At 47.1% G+C, this 16,051-nt stretch overlaps 1 protein-coding gene across 6 annotated transcripts in view; it reads left to right on the top strand.

Annotated features, from left to right (window-relative positions):
* Positions 1-5,038: 5,038 nt before the first annotated feature.
* The window catches only part of ZEB2 (zinc finger E-box binding homeobox 2), a 132,295-nt gene continuing 121,282 nt past the window's right edge, over positions 5,039-16,051 (top strand). For 2 of the 6 annotated variants that reach the window (XM_019022312.4, XM_019022309.4), the window contains exons 1-2: positions 6,975-7,128; positions 8,002-8,143. In XM_019022312.4, the coding sequence (XP_018877857.1) occupies positions 8,071-8,143 (73 nt within the window). In that variant the 5' untranslated portion in view covers positions 6,975-7,128; positions 8,002-8,070. Of the gene's footprint in view, positions 5,478-6,974; positions 7,129-7,725; positions 7,810-8,001; positions 8,144-16,051 lie in introns of those variants that run through there. The other 4 variants (XM_004032622.4, XM_004032623.4, XM_019022308.2 and 1 more) reach the window with 4 other exon arrangements.

The raw sequence follows: 16,051 nt of genomic DNA, 5'->3' as shown, positions 1-16,051 counted from the left end.
TGAATTGATCAATCTTTGTTGGGGTTCAGGAGGAGTGCTTTGGGAATTTTTTACCCTTTCCAAATAGTCATCAGAAGAAAAGCGCAGTTTAAGTTTCATAAAATTACCTATTGTAATGTCTAAAGTCTGTTAACAAATTAAGTACTACTAAAATATGGCTGTAAACAAACTTTTTCACATTGCCTTAATTCTAAAGAATGCCCCTATGCCAAGCATTATGCATTTTTTCCAGGAAGACTGTATCTATTATATCTTGTCTTTTAAAATTATCAGTCTGAGCTGATGTGATAATATAGAAGAATAAACCATTATGGTCACTGAAATATTGATTTATTTTATTTTTATTATTATTATTTTACTTTTCACTGACACCTGGTGAACTTGTCGTCTCTGAGACCCAGGGAGTTATTTTAGTCAGGGTGTCCCTGCCCTCCTGCTGGTAGATTAATTACACATTAAACGTTCTGTTTTCAAAACGAAATGATAAATCTGGACACACAAAAGAGGCACAAAAAGAATCACAGCGAGGGAGAAGAGTGGATGTTAAGAAAGAAAACAAGAAATTGCAAAAGGGAGATATCAGATAGAAAGGAGAACGTAGGAAATGCAACTGGGAAAGAATTTCAAGAAAATAAGGATAAAGGGCAGGGAGGGCTGAAAGGAGGGCCAGAGGGAGGAAAAGCAGGAGGGAGATTTTTGGTTTTCAGTTCCCTGGTGAGGCTGCTGGCGTCCGCGCCCTCAACGCCCCAGCCTTCCAAGTTGAGGCGAAAGCCACCTCCTCCGGCCTGCGTCGCATCCAACTTACTCCAAGTTTTCTGGTGACTCCTACAGGGCCCCTTTCCGTGCCCCCCCCCCCCGCTCCCCGCCCCCCCAGCCTTAGTGAGATTGACAGTCGCGTGGAGGAGGCTTTTCCAGGCACAGCCTTTCTCATGGTAATCAGCCCCCAGCATCACCTCCCGGCCGCGGCTGCGCCCGCTCGGAGCGCGGCTCGCGGACCCCGGGGACCGGAAACAGGGCGGCGGGCGGGGAGCAGGCGAGCGAGCCAGGTCAGCTGACCGGGCGGCGGGCGGGGGTCGCAGGATCCCGGGCGGGGACAGGTCTGGGGGAGGGCGGTCTGGTGGGAGGCGGCCGAACACCGCCCCCCTCGCGACGCGCTCCTCCGCCTGTGCAGCGGGGCCCTTCCTGGAGATCAAATGCAGGGACCGAAGCTGGCGGCGGGGGTTGGGGCGGGGTGTGGGGGGGGGTGGTGGCAGAGCGCGCGGAAAATTGGGGACAACAACCAGACCTGTTTAGCATCAATAAATTAAGATGCTCATTTGGGTCCTGAAGTTTGCTGGTTCCTGTCAGTGGAGACGTTGGCAAAAGCCCTGAAGCCGAGATTCAGCCTTTACTTCAAAAAAATAAAATAAAATCAACCCCTCAGCTGGCCGCCCTGCTGGGGCCAGGTGACGTGCGAGATTCCACAGCCTGCGGGTCTCGCAGCAGGGATGTTAGGGACGGTCTGAGCTTCTCTGGTCCTGTTTTGGTTTTGTTTGAAAGGGCTTCTCAGAGAGATGCTCCTGATTTTTTTTTTAATAGACTTTCCCCTCCTATCCTAGGCTCAACTCCGAAAGGATTGGATTGCGAGTCTGCACGTGAGAAAAGCGTTTGGCTTGGCTTGGACCCCTGCCGCCCCCCACCCCCTCCACACACACCCAGTCCAGGGGTCCCCTTTATCACCCTTTGCTTGCAACTCCAAAAGAAGTTGCCCACCTCCTGAGTCACAACACAAGGTCGAATAATTCCTCTAGATGAAAGATCAGTTTCATTTCAAAACGAGAATAGGTTCCTTTTTTTATTTTCTCCACATGGTACAAAATAAACAGAATTTGCTTTAAAAAAAATCATTAGCTGTGGCCAAATTCGAATTCCTTCTACAGCCTGTGTGTTCAAGGGCAGAAACATTGTATCTCTTCGGGCATCTGGGCCGCCAAGCTGAGCGGGGGGAGGGGGGAGCGGCTGTGAAAGTTGAGGAAATTGACAGACTGAGAGGTGAATGGGGGGACAGGCACCAGGTCCTGGCTGGAGGGAATTGGAAAACAAAAGTGCATCCCTCTCACCCTGCCTGGGTGGAGGGAATCCTGAGGGAGGTAGTTTGTTTTGCCCATGGAAACCCCAAAGAATTATTTTTCCCCCTTCAATGTTGATTGCAATATTATTTCACATTTCCGTGTATCTGTTGTTTTAATCTCTTTCGTCTGCGCTAATCTCGAAGTGGATTATTAATGGGGAAGACAGAGGAGAGATTCATTTGCAGGACTTATTCTGCTGTGTAAGGAGCCGAAAGCCAGCAGCCCCCAGTCCTCTCTCGACTTTTCTCTGCGTCCTGCGCTCCTGCATCCTCCTGCTCCCACGATCCCCATTGTCCCCGAACTGGCCCTCGGACTGAGGGAGTGTTCGGAACAAATTTATATTCCGGCTTCCTCCCGACCCCATCACCTCTGCCACGTTGGGAACTCTCTCGGCCAAATGCCTGGGGAGGGGCGTGCCAGTCAGGAACCAGGGGCAAGGCAACCTAGCCGCAGCGCTCACCCCTCGCGGAGACCCTTCCCGTGCCACCATCCAAACATCTACCTTCATGGGAACCTGGAAGACTGCTTTTTCACCCCAGACCAAATACTGGCCAGTCGGAACTCCCAGTGATAAATGTTGGGGACTGCCTCCTGCCACTTGAGCAATTCCTGAGTCCAGGGTAATCAGATGATTAGGTGTTTTTAATGGAAATACTTGGGGGTTTTTTTTTTTTTTTAAGTCAGATCCTAAGTAACCTGACATTTAATATACATAATAAAGACGAGTGTTTTGTTAGCTATTCGATTGGATCCTTTGACCTGAGGTTATGCTTGTGTGTATGTCTGGTCTGTAAGCCTCCAATGGCTACCTGGGTGCCTGAAGAGGAGTCTTGCCTGTAATAACTCTATGCAAAGGGCTCCTTCTTCCTTAGGAGTGGTGGAAGGGTGGCTGTAAAGCAAACGTCTAGAGAAAGCTGGACTCCAATCTTTTAAATTAAAAAAGAGGAAAAAAAGGAAGAGGAAGAAAAATGGACATGAACAGTGGTGCTAAATCTCAGAAGAGGAACTTGATAAGTCACACATATATTTAGTATAGATATATAATAATGAAAGAAATGTAAAATATAAAATTAAGAATGTGCCTGACCCATGTTGAAAATCTTTGATTTTATTTATTAATAATTTTTAAGCTGAAGATCCTGAATGCCTTTCTTCTATAGACACTTTATCTGTGATGGGGTGGGGGGAGAGAGTTAATTTATTCAGCAGCTATTTTCATTATAATAAATACTTAAATTAGGAAAGAGGTGAGTAACCAACTGTGAAAATCTACTTTCTTGCATCCTAGAACAAGATCTAGCTGTGGTCGTGCTAGGTAGCTATTAACCACCCCCACCCCCCCACCCCCGCAAAAAAAAAATACAAAATACAAAGACGTATACCTCTGGGAGTGTGGATGTGGCAACCCATGTGGTGGCTTGTCCCTCCTTTGAGTGCAATTGCCAGTGACTCTTGCATTCAAAGTCTTGCTTTAGGCACACATTCAAAGCATAGTTCAAAGCAGTTTATCTTAATATAGTGTTGGATCAGGGTATTATTTGTTTCAGATTTCATCAGACTGGAAACAGGAGGGTGTAACATATTTAACAACATTAAAGCTTAAAAATTGGTGTGAGGCAGCTCTCTAGTCCTCTTAACACCTCCACCTTTACCTTTCCGAAGAATCCTAAATGCTGTGAGACTAGAAGTTTATTTGTGCTCTGAGGTTCTCAAGCACTTTCACTCTTTAGGAAAAAAAAAAAAAGTCTCACAGTTATTTAAGAAATTGAGCCTGAACCATCCGAGGATAGGAGATTTCTTCCTTTTCCGATAAATGCCTGTGCTCAGCATCCTCAAATTTGGCTGTCTTTATTTACTTCTATATTAGTTCCAATTATGTGCAGTGTAAACCAGCTTTTTGATTAACAAAACAGCAGAGCATTGGTTAAGAACACTTAAACTTCAAAAAAATTCCCCTGGGAAGTGGGCTCTGAATTGGTTAATAATGTGCAGTACTTGCTAAATTGCTGACTTCCAGATGTGGAAAATATCTTTCTTGTTTAGGACCTATGTAACCTGATTGGATTACGACAGAAGCGTCACGTTGGAAGCTTTTGAGTGATTATTTAATTAACCATACAGTAGAAAGCTGTATTCTCCAGGAAATCCCTTCCATATTTGCATAACCAATCCCTTCAGAGCAAAGGTGGAGTCTTTTCTTTTTAATTTTACTTTAATTGTAATATCAAAAAATATATACTCCAAAACTTAGACCCCATGCCGTTTAATATCATGCTCTCCCTTCCCTGCTAAGTTTCTCTATGGCCTTTCTCGTTTCTCCTCCTGCCTCCCTACACACTCTCCCTTACTTTGTAGTGAGGTCTCCCCGAGGTGTAGAGAGATACTCCGCCAACCGAGTGTTCTATGTTAATTTACTTAGAGACCCTTTATTAAAATGCCAAACTACTTTTTAATATTGGGATCCAGTCCAGAAATTCATCATGCACACACCCTAATACACATGCCCTAAGATGCAGCTCCCATGCAGCATTTTTTTTCTGGCTCTGGTACCTAAAAAGAAAAAAATAATAATAAGAGAAAGGGCAGAGAACTTTGTTCCAGAAGCTGTACTGAGATAGCTACACAATTTGATGTGCATCTCAAATCTGGTCATTAGAGATATCTGTATAAGAAGAGACTATCTGGATTGAGGACCCGGGATCTTTCCCTTTAACTTTCGCCCCTTGGAGTTCTCCAGTTCTGTGAATGGTGTGCACCGTTTTCCGCCCTGTACTCTGTAGGATTTAGTGATGAGGATAATGATGCCAAAGGCTTGACGGGCGGGGAGGGGGGGTGTGGGGGGGGGGAGAAGGGAGGGAGGGCGGAGGGAGGCGAAGGCGAAAGGGAGGGAGAGGAGGAAGGGAGGGAGGTGGAATTTCATTTCTTCCACTAAAGCGTTTGCGGAGACTTCAAGGTATAATCTATCCCAGATCCTTTCCCAGAGAGAAACTTGGCGATCACGTTTTCACATGATGCTCACGCTCAGGGCGCTTCAATTATCCCTCCCCACAAAGATAGGTGGCGCGTGTTTCAGGGTCTCTCGTCTCTCTCCTACAGAAAAGAAAAAGAAAAAAATGTCATTAGAAGAGGCGTAACACGTCAGTCCGTCCCCAGGTTTGTGTTTCCTGGAGTGGCCGAAAGAGATCAGTTCTAACCTGCTCTGCAGGAATAACGGTCCTGCCTCCCGACACTCTTGGCGAGGTTTTTGTACAGTTTGCTCCGGGAGCTGTTTCTTCGCTTCCACCTTTTTCTCCCCCACACTTCGCGGCTTCTTCATGCTTTTTCTTCTCACCATTTCTGGCCAAAACTACAAACAAGACTTCGCAGGTAGGTTTTTTTTCCTCCCCTTTTCTCTCTTTTTATCCCTTTTTGGTGTGCTCGTCCTCCATCCTCCTTTTCTAATTTTCTCATTTTGAGTGGGGATGTGAGTCTGAAGTGAGAAGGGGTGTCCGTGGGTAGGAATTTCAGGTGGGTTTAGCTCCTTTATGGCAAGCTTTTCTCAAGAGTGGCTTCTTCGCTTTCTCTTACACTCACACTCTCTCTCCTTGCTTTTCTCTCCTTTTTCCCTCCCCCAAATAATTTCCCCTGTACCTGTCCATTCAGGTAACCAAAGGTGCCCTTTGCTATCCAGCCCAGGAAAAGTTTTATTGAGAATTATATGGCTGGAATAAAAACTCATCAAGGGGAGAGGTCCTGCTCTATTTTCGCATCTAGTTCCAATTCATTATATTCAGCAATTAGGACTTGGCAAATACCTGTTAATAATTACAAAACTTGGTCAGTTACAGACCTACAAATTCGGGGGCAAGTCTTTCTCTTAGACATGGCAGTTCATCCTCTCCCACCGAGAAGGCTGTTTTCTAAGCAGAAAGTTGTCTGTTTTTGTCTGCTTAGCGAGTTTCATTTCTTTATTTCATTCTTTGTGTGTGTATGTGTGTGAAGTAACACCTCACTTCTGTGATTATAAATAAAGAAGTGAAAGTCCTCATGGAACTTGAGTCGTTTACCAAAGTGGAGGGGGGGGGGGTGCACTACAGCTGGGAAGAAAACTGCTGTCAGGATATCAGGGTTTTAAATTAGGATAACTTTTAAAATTGTATTGTTAATGGCAAAGTAATATAGACATGGATTTAATAGAAGACACATACACACATATATCCCATTCCATACTTTGGCACTGAAAAGTCGAGAGAGAGATAGCAGGAGTTCCCAGGAACAGTGATGAGCCCGGCTAACATGAATGTGTTTATCTCCCACCTACTGATATATTTTACATGCTCCCCCTGTAATGATGAAGGCAAGATTACTAACTCCAGACTTAGGAGTAACAGGCAAAGATAAAGTTTACAGCACAAATGCCCTGTCTCTCTCTCTCACACACACACATGCCCATAAAACTAGCAACTTACTTTATTAAACATGTATTTATATGCAGTCGTGTGTCTCAGGATGAATACAGACAGGCCAGCTGTTTCATCCCAGACACTTGTGTGACCATTTCTTTATTTCAGGATTTCCCCTAACAATTTCAAATCAATAGGACAAGGAAAGAAATGATAAAATATGTCAAACTTAAAAGTCTCCTACTATGTATGCCTAGGTAAATTTAAGGTGCTTTCTAAAATATCCACTTCCCCTTCTCTCTGCCCCCCTCCCTTCACCCCTCTCAGCAAATGTGTGGAAACTGATACTCACTTTCCAGGTTTTCTGCAAAGCTTCTAGCACAGGAGACAATAGGTGTGGGGCGTGGGGACTGAGTGTGCCCGGCAGAGAAAGGGTTAATGGCCCTTGTGTTACAGTTTGCATCTGTTACATCTTTTATAGCCCCCTGTTTAAACTAATCCTCGAGGCACAGCATCTTCCCAACCTCCACCGAGTTTTCAGGATTCTCCTCCTCTCCTGCCTGCCTCCGAGGTCCCCCTTCTCCAAGTTTTGACAGTTTCAACTGAAAAAATGCAGCGCCTCTCTCGATTTTTAGGTACAAAAGTTTCGAAGCCAGAAAGGATACGATCATTTAGTAGAGCTTAAAAGTATTGCCGTAGTGGTTGGACTTTCTCTTTCCTTTCTTAAGGGAAAAAAAAAATTCTACTGGAACTATTTAAGGGAACCAGTGTGGGGGAGCATGTGTGTGAGTGAGGTGGGGGGAAATACTTAAGTAAATATTGTCAAAGTGGCGAGGGGGAGTGGGGTAAAGGACAGTGTCCAAAGAGGCTTATAATTATATTTATCATTGCGGCGTAAAACGGGAAATCTTAATTTGGGGGCGAGGATGGGGGGAGGAAGAGACAGTGCCTCGATAAACTCCAAAAGGGGAGGGGAGGGGGCGCTGGGCGAGTGGGCTTCCTATAATTACTATTATCAATTTGCCCGAGTGTGCTTCATCCAGGGGCTGTTTCGCGTTGTTTGTTTGTTTGTTTCCTCTGGGAATTGGGGGGTGGGGGGATGAGAAAAGATGAGAGCGAAAAGAAAACCTCGCCTCACCCCAAGTTCCCGAGCCGGGGGCTGAGGACTTTTCGAAGGAAAGGGTCCGCCTAGCCCTGAGTCAAGCGGTCTTACTGTACCGCCGTGTGCATTCCCTCATACGGTCAGGAGTTATGACTCATTTTGAAGATGTAATTCTTGTCTCTCTGATCCCCTCGCGGGTGCAACACACCAAACAGTAACAAACACAAAGCGCCTCGGGGCCAAGGCTGGGGGTGGGGGGCGGGGAGGGGGCCGCCGAAGTTTCGCTTTGGCGTTGGGGGGCGCGGATGGGTGCTCGCCGGGGCCCTGGCCCGGCTCCCCTGGGCGGCCCGCGCGCGTTTCAATGGGCGCGGGCGATGCCCACATTGTCGCTGTGTTTGGTTGCTAGATCGAGCCTGCGTGCTGCCGAAGCAGGGCGCCGAGTCCATGCGAACTGCCATCTGATCCGCTCTTATCAATGAAGCAGCCGATCATGGCGGATGGCCCCCGGTGCAAGAGGCGCAAACAAGCCAATCCCAGGAGGAAAAACGGTAAGAAGCGGCCCGAACCAAACTTTTCCGGGCCATTCCGCGGCTCGAGACCCAGGGAGAAGGAGGGGGAAAGGGAAAAGGAACCGAGGCGGCGGCGGCGGCGGCGCCCAGGGCTCTAGGGCGAGCCTCCCTCCGCGGCCGGCGCCGGAGCCCGGCGCGCGCGGCGGCTGGACCGGGGGGAGTTGGGGAAGTGCCGGGCAAAGTGAGCGTCAGGCACCCGGGGGTCCGAGCGCGGGGGTCCGGCCGGTGCCCCGCGCCCCCAGCCCCGCTGCCCCCCTCGAGCCCCTGCCTCCGCCCTCCCTCCGCCTCCGCCTCCCGCTCCGCTCGCGCCCGGCCCGCCGGGTCTCCGGCCGGGCTTCGGGAGCGTCCGGCTGGGGCAGGGCGGGGGCCCAGGCGCTGGGTCGCGCAGGATCCCGGGGCGGGGGCGGGGGTGGCAGAGAGACTGCGAAGGCAGGAGAGGGGAACCGGGGCTGCGCCTCAGCGAGGCTTAAAGTTTCTTGCCGGAGTCGCCCGGCCGCTTCTCGGTGCGCCAAGTAACGGTCCGCGGGCAGCGGGGCCCGGCCCATCGCGCCCAGACCCCGGGGTGGGAGGGAGTCGGCCGGCCCCGCGAGGGGTCCGGTGGGGTCGATGATGGCTCGGGGACGGATGACTCCTCTCCAGCAGGCTCTGGCCCCCAGGCCGGGGACTCAAGGAGTCGCAGGGTGCAGCGAGACTTTTCCCGGCAGTTTCTACATGGTCTGGAGGAGCCCGTTATCCAGGCTGAGTCAGGAAGGAGGAAGGAGAAAGGAGATGGGGGTTCGAGGGGCACACGCAGATCAGAGGTGGGATATTAAAGGGGGGGGTGACAGTTTGGTAGGTCCGTTTTGGAGACAGCCAGAGAAGGGACGCGGGGGGGGAGAGAGAAACAGAGAGAGAGGAAGAGAGTGAGAGAGAGACCCCCTAGGTATTACCCCAAACAAAATCGTGGGAATAAAAGAGAAAAGTGATTGGCAAGAGCGCGGACGGCGCCTGGGGGAGGGGAGAGGGCTGGGGACTAGCGAGGGTGCCGGGGGGGGGAGGGGGGGAGCTGACGGAGGATAACTGAGTTTAAAAAGAAAGAAACCAACCCCCGAAAACAAACAAGCGAACGAGCGCCAGCCCAGACTCGGAAAGGAAACTTCTCGCTCCCCTCGCTCTCAGCCCGATCACCCGGCGCGGGGCCGCGTAGACGCTCCCGGGGCAGGCGCGGGGACGCAGCGCCCACCCGGCCTCCCGGCCTCCGCAGCCCCAGCCCGCGCCTCGCGGGGACCGCCCGGGCCCACTTGGAGCAACTTTCCTCTAGAGAAGACAATTGTGCGCGCCCCCGGCCTGCCCCAGAGCTGCGCGGCGCGGGGAGGGGGCGGCTGGGGGCGCAGTGTGAGGTGCTGGAAGGAGCAAAACACAAAGACGAGAGAATTTTGATTAGAGACAAATGATGCTTTTCTCTCTCTCTCTCTCTCTCTCTCTCTCTCTAGGTTTTGTGTGTGTGTGCGCGTGTGTGTGCGTGTGTGTGTCTTTTGCTTGTTGTGGTGGAGGTGTCGAGCCATATGGGGGAGTGATAGAGGAATTTTAGTCAGAAACTCTTCGTTACGTTATCCTGCCTTTCCCCTTTGTGCTGTCTTTGATCTATTTGCTTGGCTTAGTATTACAGAAAAACAAGTACAATAATATATTCCGAGCTGCTTCCCCAAGATTCAGTTCAGGCTGCTTCTTTTTAAGTCTCTCCCTCTCTCTTTCTCCCTCTCTCTCTCTCTCTTAATTTAATTTTTTTTCACTCTGGTGTCTGGCATTATTTAAGGTGGTCCTTACACAGGAGACCTCCCCTTCCCCATCTCTGAGTAATTTAGTAGACACTAAAATTACACCTAATGTCCCCCTCTCCTCTCTTGTGTTTCCTCTGTTCCTTTTATTAAATGTTGGTTATTGATTTTCTAAAATCAATGTCTGTTGTGGGGCTTTTTTCCCCCTCTTACAAGTATCTAAAGCACGTTGCTGATCAACTGGATAACAAAAGCTTTGTGTCAAGGAGGCTTTTTTCCCTCTTCTGTTAAACAGTCATTTTTTTTTTTTTTTGAGAGAAAAAGAGAATGAGATTTAAAACAAGGCTCCCAGAAGTGTTCTTTTGCAGGGAAGACTATTTAAATTGTGCATTTCTTCTTGCCTTCCTCCGTCCACCTCCTTCGGGATTTTGCCACCGTTGACCAGCCTGGCCCTACCAGTGAGGTCAGGCCAGAGCCCAGGTCTAAGGAAATAGAGGGATCCTGGCTTCCTGGGAACCCCTAGGAGACCTGGCAGAGAGGGAGGCCCGTTGGGCGCTTCGCAGGTGGAATGGAGTGCCAGAGATGTCCGCAGTCATGGACACTGCAAGTATTTCCCTCCACCCAGCCACTAACTTGGGAGAAGCCTCCACATTCAGAAGTGGAAAGTTGAATTGCACATTTTAAGGCATTTAGCCCAGATCCTGCACACTTAATATCAAGCCTGTCCATTGCTTACAGCTTCTCTAACTTTGACTGTTACCTGTCTTTTTTTCCAAATAAGCTGTGGGAAAACATGCTGTATACTGGTTACTTGTAAGTGTTTTTCACTGGGTTTAATCTGACTGAGCAATGTTCTGGTTTTGAGAAGCAGGTAGAAGAGTACTACCACCCCACCCCTTTTTCATTTTCTTTCTCATCAAACACATATCCAATGCCTTTCCCTTTGGGAATTGCTAGGATTTATCTGAACTGAGTGGATTTTTCTTCTTTCCTGGATTCATGGAAAAGATGTCACTTTTGAGCTTGTGTCTTTGCTGATAACACTAAATATGATGATGCTTATCAAAATCATATAGAAATTCCTGGAAAGAAATAATGGCAATAATAATCGTAGAAGTAGAAGCTGGAAGGGAAAAAAAGATGGTCATCCAGGAACCTAGAATGGCACTTTATATAATTTTAATGAAGTCAACAGTGTATATGTAGACTAAGGCGACAAGGAGATAAAACGTGTAAAGCAGTGTGTGTGTTTTAAAGGCTGGTCAAGAACGTGGGTTAGAAGACAATGCTATGTACATTTAATAAAAAGCAAAGGAGAAGGAGGCAGTTGAAGAAAAATAAATGTACAAAGAGAGAAACAAGTATCTGAAATACAACCTTCCAGATTCTCAGGCTAGCAAGATGCCTGGCAGAGGCAGTGCCAGGGCCAAGTTAACCCATAGCGGGCAGTCAGTCTCCTTTCCCCCACATGGAAAGGATGAAATCTCTTCCCAGAAAATAAGATGTGCAGGAGGAAAGAGGGAGTGGGGTGAGGGGGAAGGAGGCAAAAAGCGAGTTGCCCGCAGACAAGAATGTGTGTCGGTTTCAAGAAAGTTCAGTCAGATGATCCTCAGTCGCCTGACTCACTTTGTAACACTTTCACTGACGCTGGAGAGGAGGGGGAAAACCCAGCCCCCTTTTTCTTTCCCCTGATTATACCCCACTATCTCCACACAGCTTTGGAGTCAGAAATGAGCACTCGGAGCGGGAGATGCCCTGCTGCTGCTTGCCACCGGTGCGGCCCGTTTGTAACTTGCAAAGTTTGTTGCTTTTGCCCCTGATTCGGGCAGCGGGTCCTGGGATGCTCCTGCTTCCCTCCTGCCTCCCACGGAGCCCGGGAAGAGGGTCTGCCTCCCCATCCCGCCACCTTCCAGCATCAGCCTTTGAAAAATCTCACAGAGACATGCGCGTTGTAGCAAAAATCAAATCCGGAAACTGCTTGTTTCAGAGAAAGAAATGAAGCTGTCTTTTAAAGAAAAACTGAATTAGGAGGAGAGAAAAGGGAAATAGGAGAAGAAAGGAAAAGTTAAATTTGATTTTTCTCCAGAGTTTCCACTAAAGGGTTGGGGACAGTGTGAAGGAGAAGGGGAGCTTTTTACAAATGCCTTTGGTCTCTGAACTTCAGTGGCAAAGAACAGGGATCAAGTTGAATGTTCTCAGGGCTTTGGATCCTAGAGGAGAAACAATCAGAAGAGCAGAAATGATTATCCCTGTTTAAAATAAGCCCTCACTCTTTACCACTTCCTTAAAGGAGTGGAGGTGCTGGTAGTGATGGTTAGAGGCAATGAGGGACGGAGAAGTTGCTCCCGTTTCAGAGATGCTTAAATGAAAAGGAAAGGAAATGCAGTCAACCCCTTCTCCAGGAGGTGCCTCCTAGCTCTCCTCCCTGAGAGGCGAAGTTGGGATGGGGCAACGAGAGTCACACACACTCAGACAAGGAAGTTTCCTTCGGATCACAGTCAGTCCAGACTTGGTTATCTTTGCAAAGTGTGGAAATCTTTGGCAAGTAGCTTTCTCCGTAAAGTTGATGAGCTTCTAGGGAGCCTGTTTTGCTGACTTTCAAAGCACTCGGGCAGGTTGTGTGGCAGGTACCAGTTCTGAGGGCGCTCCAAAGATATCCATCTCCATCCTTTTTTCTCTGTGGAGATCTTCTGCAAGTTTTGTCACGCTGCACACACACAAGGCTGGGGGCTATGTATCTAGGCTGATCTATTTGTTTTATTTTGGTCTGGAAAAACTAAGCCAGTTGGGGTAGAAACATGCTTTCCTTCGTAGCAGAGCCAGTAGGCTGCTGGTGTCCATAGAGTGACAGTCCACCAGGACTAAGGGTGGGCTGAGGATTTTAAACTTTACATTGTTTCTCTGTTACCAGATACAAGTAAATTCACGTCTTCCACCATTTGTTTTCAAATAGGGTAAAACCAAGATTAAAGTTCCCTGCTCAACTGCTATGTCATAGGTTTCAGTGTTTCCCTGCCTTCTTAATTTGCTTAAAGAAAATTCCAAGAGGTTATTAAAGACCTTGATGCCATATTAAGAATATTTCCTGGGAAAAATGTGTGTCTACCCTGAAGGTAGGAAAGGAGGGCGTTGCTAGCCTCTCTAGCAGTGCCGCGTTTATTCTAAGATGTGGGAGATTCTTTTCCTTGCAACAGTTTTTGTCATCTGCATTCTTCCAAGGCTTTTAAGGTGCATTTTCTTCTGTGTGAAAGGAAATTCTTTGTCCTTTTCCTCTCAGCACCGTGGCTTCCCAAGGTAGACACTATTTTGTGCCTGTCACAGAGAGAGGGAGTGCAGGTTTGCAATGCTCACAGACAATTGATTGTCTGCCCTAATGTGTTTCATTTACATGTTTATAACGTCAATGGTGCTGGGGTGTCCACTGTACCATTCATTCCCGCATTCCCACAAGGGGGCAATTGTCTGAATGGCCAAGTCAGACACCTTTTTGATTGCTCTTTGGTTGTCTTTTCAGAGCAAAGAGATAAAGGAGGAAAATCTGTGATGCAGAAACACTAGTTGAAAATATACAGAATTAAATGTCACCACAAAAGCAGATGTTAACATAAGCCCAAATATGCTTTTTAGCCAAGATGTGAAGGTTGAAAAAAATAATTCAGAGCAGAGGGAAGGATGATTTAAACCAATAAATATAGCCCTATTCCCCCTCTTTATTTCTTTTCTGTCTTTAGCAATCAGAAGATGAAATGTAATTTTCCTTTTCATTTTTAAGCCTTGAAACATCCAGGCACCTCCTCATTATTTGTATGTTTGCTGTGATTTGTGAATTTTGTATATATTTACATAGCTCTGTTTATGCCAACAGCATCAGCTTACCACTTGGAAAATCTATTGAATGACTATTTGGGCTGTGGGGAGGGTAAACTTTTAAAAAGTAAGATCCAAGTATTTCTTCATCAAGCAGTTTTTAAAAGGAAAATGATAATAATCAGTAGGCTCCATGGAAGCCTTTGCCTTAATAGCTATGTGCCAAATACTTTTATCTTGGGTGACAGTCATGTCAGAGTGAAAGCTCTCAGGAAAAGTGTAACTAGTAGTTACAAAGTAAATAAAGGATTTCGTTTTAAGGTGTTCTGTAGTGTTTTTATGCTGTGTATGTGCATGTGTGTGTTTTGTCTTGTGTTTCCTCTGAGGAGGTAAGAAGAAAAGCCATCCATGCATGTATCTTTTGGCTTTTCTCTTCTTTCCGTTCTCTCCTACATATTATGCATATATGTAGCCCACATGAATACACCTGTTTAAAAGAAAATCACAGTTCAGATGGTGCCTTGCTGGTTCATTTAGGAAACAACAGTTATTAGAAGTTGGTCTGATTTCGCGTGTGGTCCATGAAGAGAGAAAATACCAACTCTTGTGTCATCTGGTGGGAGGCAAATGGGGAAAAACTTTTATAATTTTGTAGTAAATTAGAGAGGGGAAAAAAATTGCCAGTCTGTGAAAAGATTTTTGTCTCTCCGGGAAGACACACACACACACAGTAGCTGCACCGTTAGCTGAACCCCTGACACGGCGGTCTTTTGAATGCCTTAGGTATGATTTCACTTTCGCTCACATCAATGCTGACCTGAATGCCTTTCATATCTGATCCGCTGTGTCTCTCCCAGTAAACATCCCCTGAGGGGAGAACAAAGAAAGGAGCTCTTCTTCTTCTTAATCACAATTCAGCCCTTTCACCGCCGGCAGGCTCCATTTGCATTCTGCCACAGAAAGCCAAGATGAAAAGAAAGAGAGAGAGAAAGAGAGAGAGAGAGAGAGAGGCACAGGGTAGTAGCTGAGTAAAATAACTTAGGTGTTTGTGGCTGTTTGTTGGGCTTCCCCTAGTTACCAGCCTTATATAGCTGATGCTCCACCAGGCCCTGTCCCTCCTGACAGGCATATAGTGTTACAAGATGGCATGTCTGTACTATTCATGGCCACCCGCTCAACACTTGAGGTAAAAAGTGTCAGGAGGGGATCGAATTCTCCCCCAGAAGCCTGTTAGATTTGGGGTCAGGTGTGTGGACTTCCCGCCCTTAAGTGCTGCCTACGATTTGGCTTTAATAAGTCTGATTGTTTACCAGCGGACCAGAGAGGTGAGGGCCCTGGGGGTGGGAGGGATGGGCGAGCTGGAGACTGGGCCCCTGGTCTGGTTTCAGTGACGGGTCCTCACACCAAGCCTGAACACACTGATAAATCCTCAGGAAAACTGGAAAAGACTTTCCCATTTTTCCCCCTGACTTTTTATGATAATTCATATTTTCAAATGAAAGGGGAAAAAAGCCAAGAAGAAACTCTCAAATGAGCCAAAAAGGAAAAAAAAAATTCTCTGAAAAGAATTTTAGGGGGAAAAGTTGTGCTATTTTAAAAAGCTTTGAGGGCTGTAAAGTGCCACGTTTTTCACACCTTCTCCATACTTTTTTTTCAGATTTTTTTAGTATGTTTAACATTTGTGAGATGACAGCCTTTTTGTATCTCAAACTGGATGCTTCAGGATTTGTAGGGGAGGGGTTGGTGGTATTCACGTTCTCTTGTGAGAGAAAGTTTGTGCCTAAAGGCCTCCTTCCTGGGAACTGTTTAAACCCTCGCAGGCAGACCTGTCAGGTTTTACTGTGTTATTTGCCACCATTTTCAACATGCAAAAGTAACATGCAGTTAATGGTATTGGAATGAGACCACAGCAAGAGCAGAAACCTCTCGTGACAACTTTTCAGCGACATTATCTTGCTCCTAGACTGTCTTGTCTTTTTCTTCCCCTTTCTGAAACCACTCTTGAGATATCAGTAATTTTCTCCCAACAATTAGATTAAGGATACAATGCGCTCACACACATGCACCACACACACACACATTCACACACACACACACACAAACTTTGGAAGTGCAATCTCTTCCAACAGCAGAGTGAATGATTTGAAACGGGGGCTTTTCCAATAGCCCTTGTGGAAGATTTCACTTATAAGAGCAAAACTAACGGATAGATTAGAAGTTGTATGCGAACATGTGACACAGATTCCTGATTTTTTTTTCTTTTTCCCAGAAGATTTACAGAATTTACAAAAAGAGATTATCCCTACACCTTCCACCCCTCCTA

Source organism: Gorilla gorilla, chromosome 11 (assembly GCF_029281585.2).
Source record: "Gorilla gorilla gorilla isolate KB3781 chromosome 11, NHGRI_mGorGor1-v2.1_pri, whole genome shotgun sequence".
NCBI lineage: Eukaryota > Metazoa > Chordata > Mammalia > Primates > Hominidae > Gorilla > Gorilla gorilla.
The sequence above is the reverse complement of the archived record's forward strand: the minus strand, read 5'-3'. Positions and strand labels throughout refer to the sequence as shown.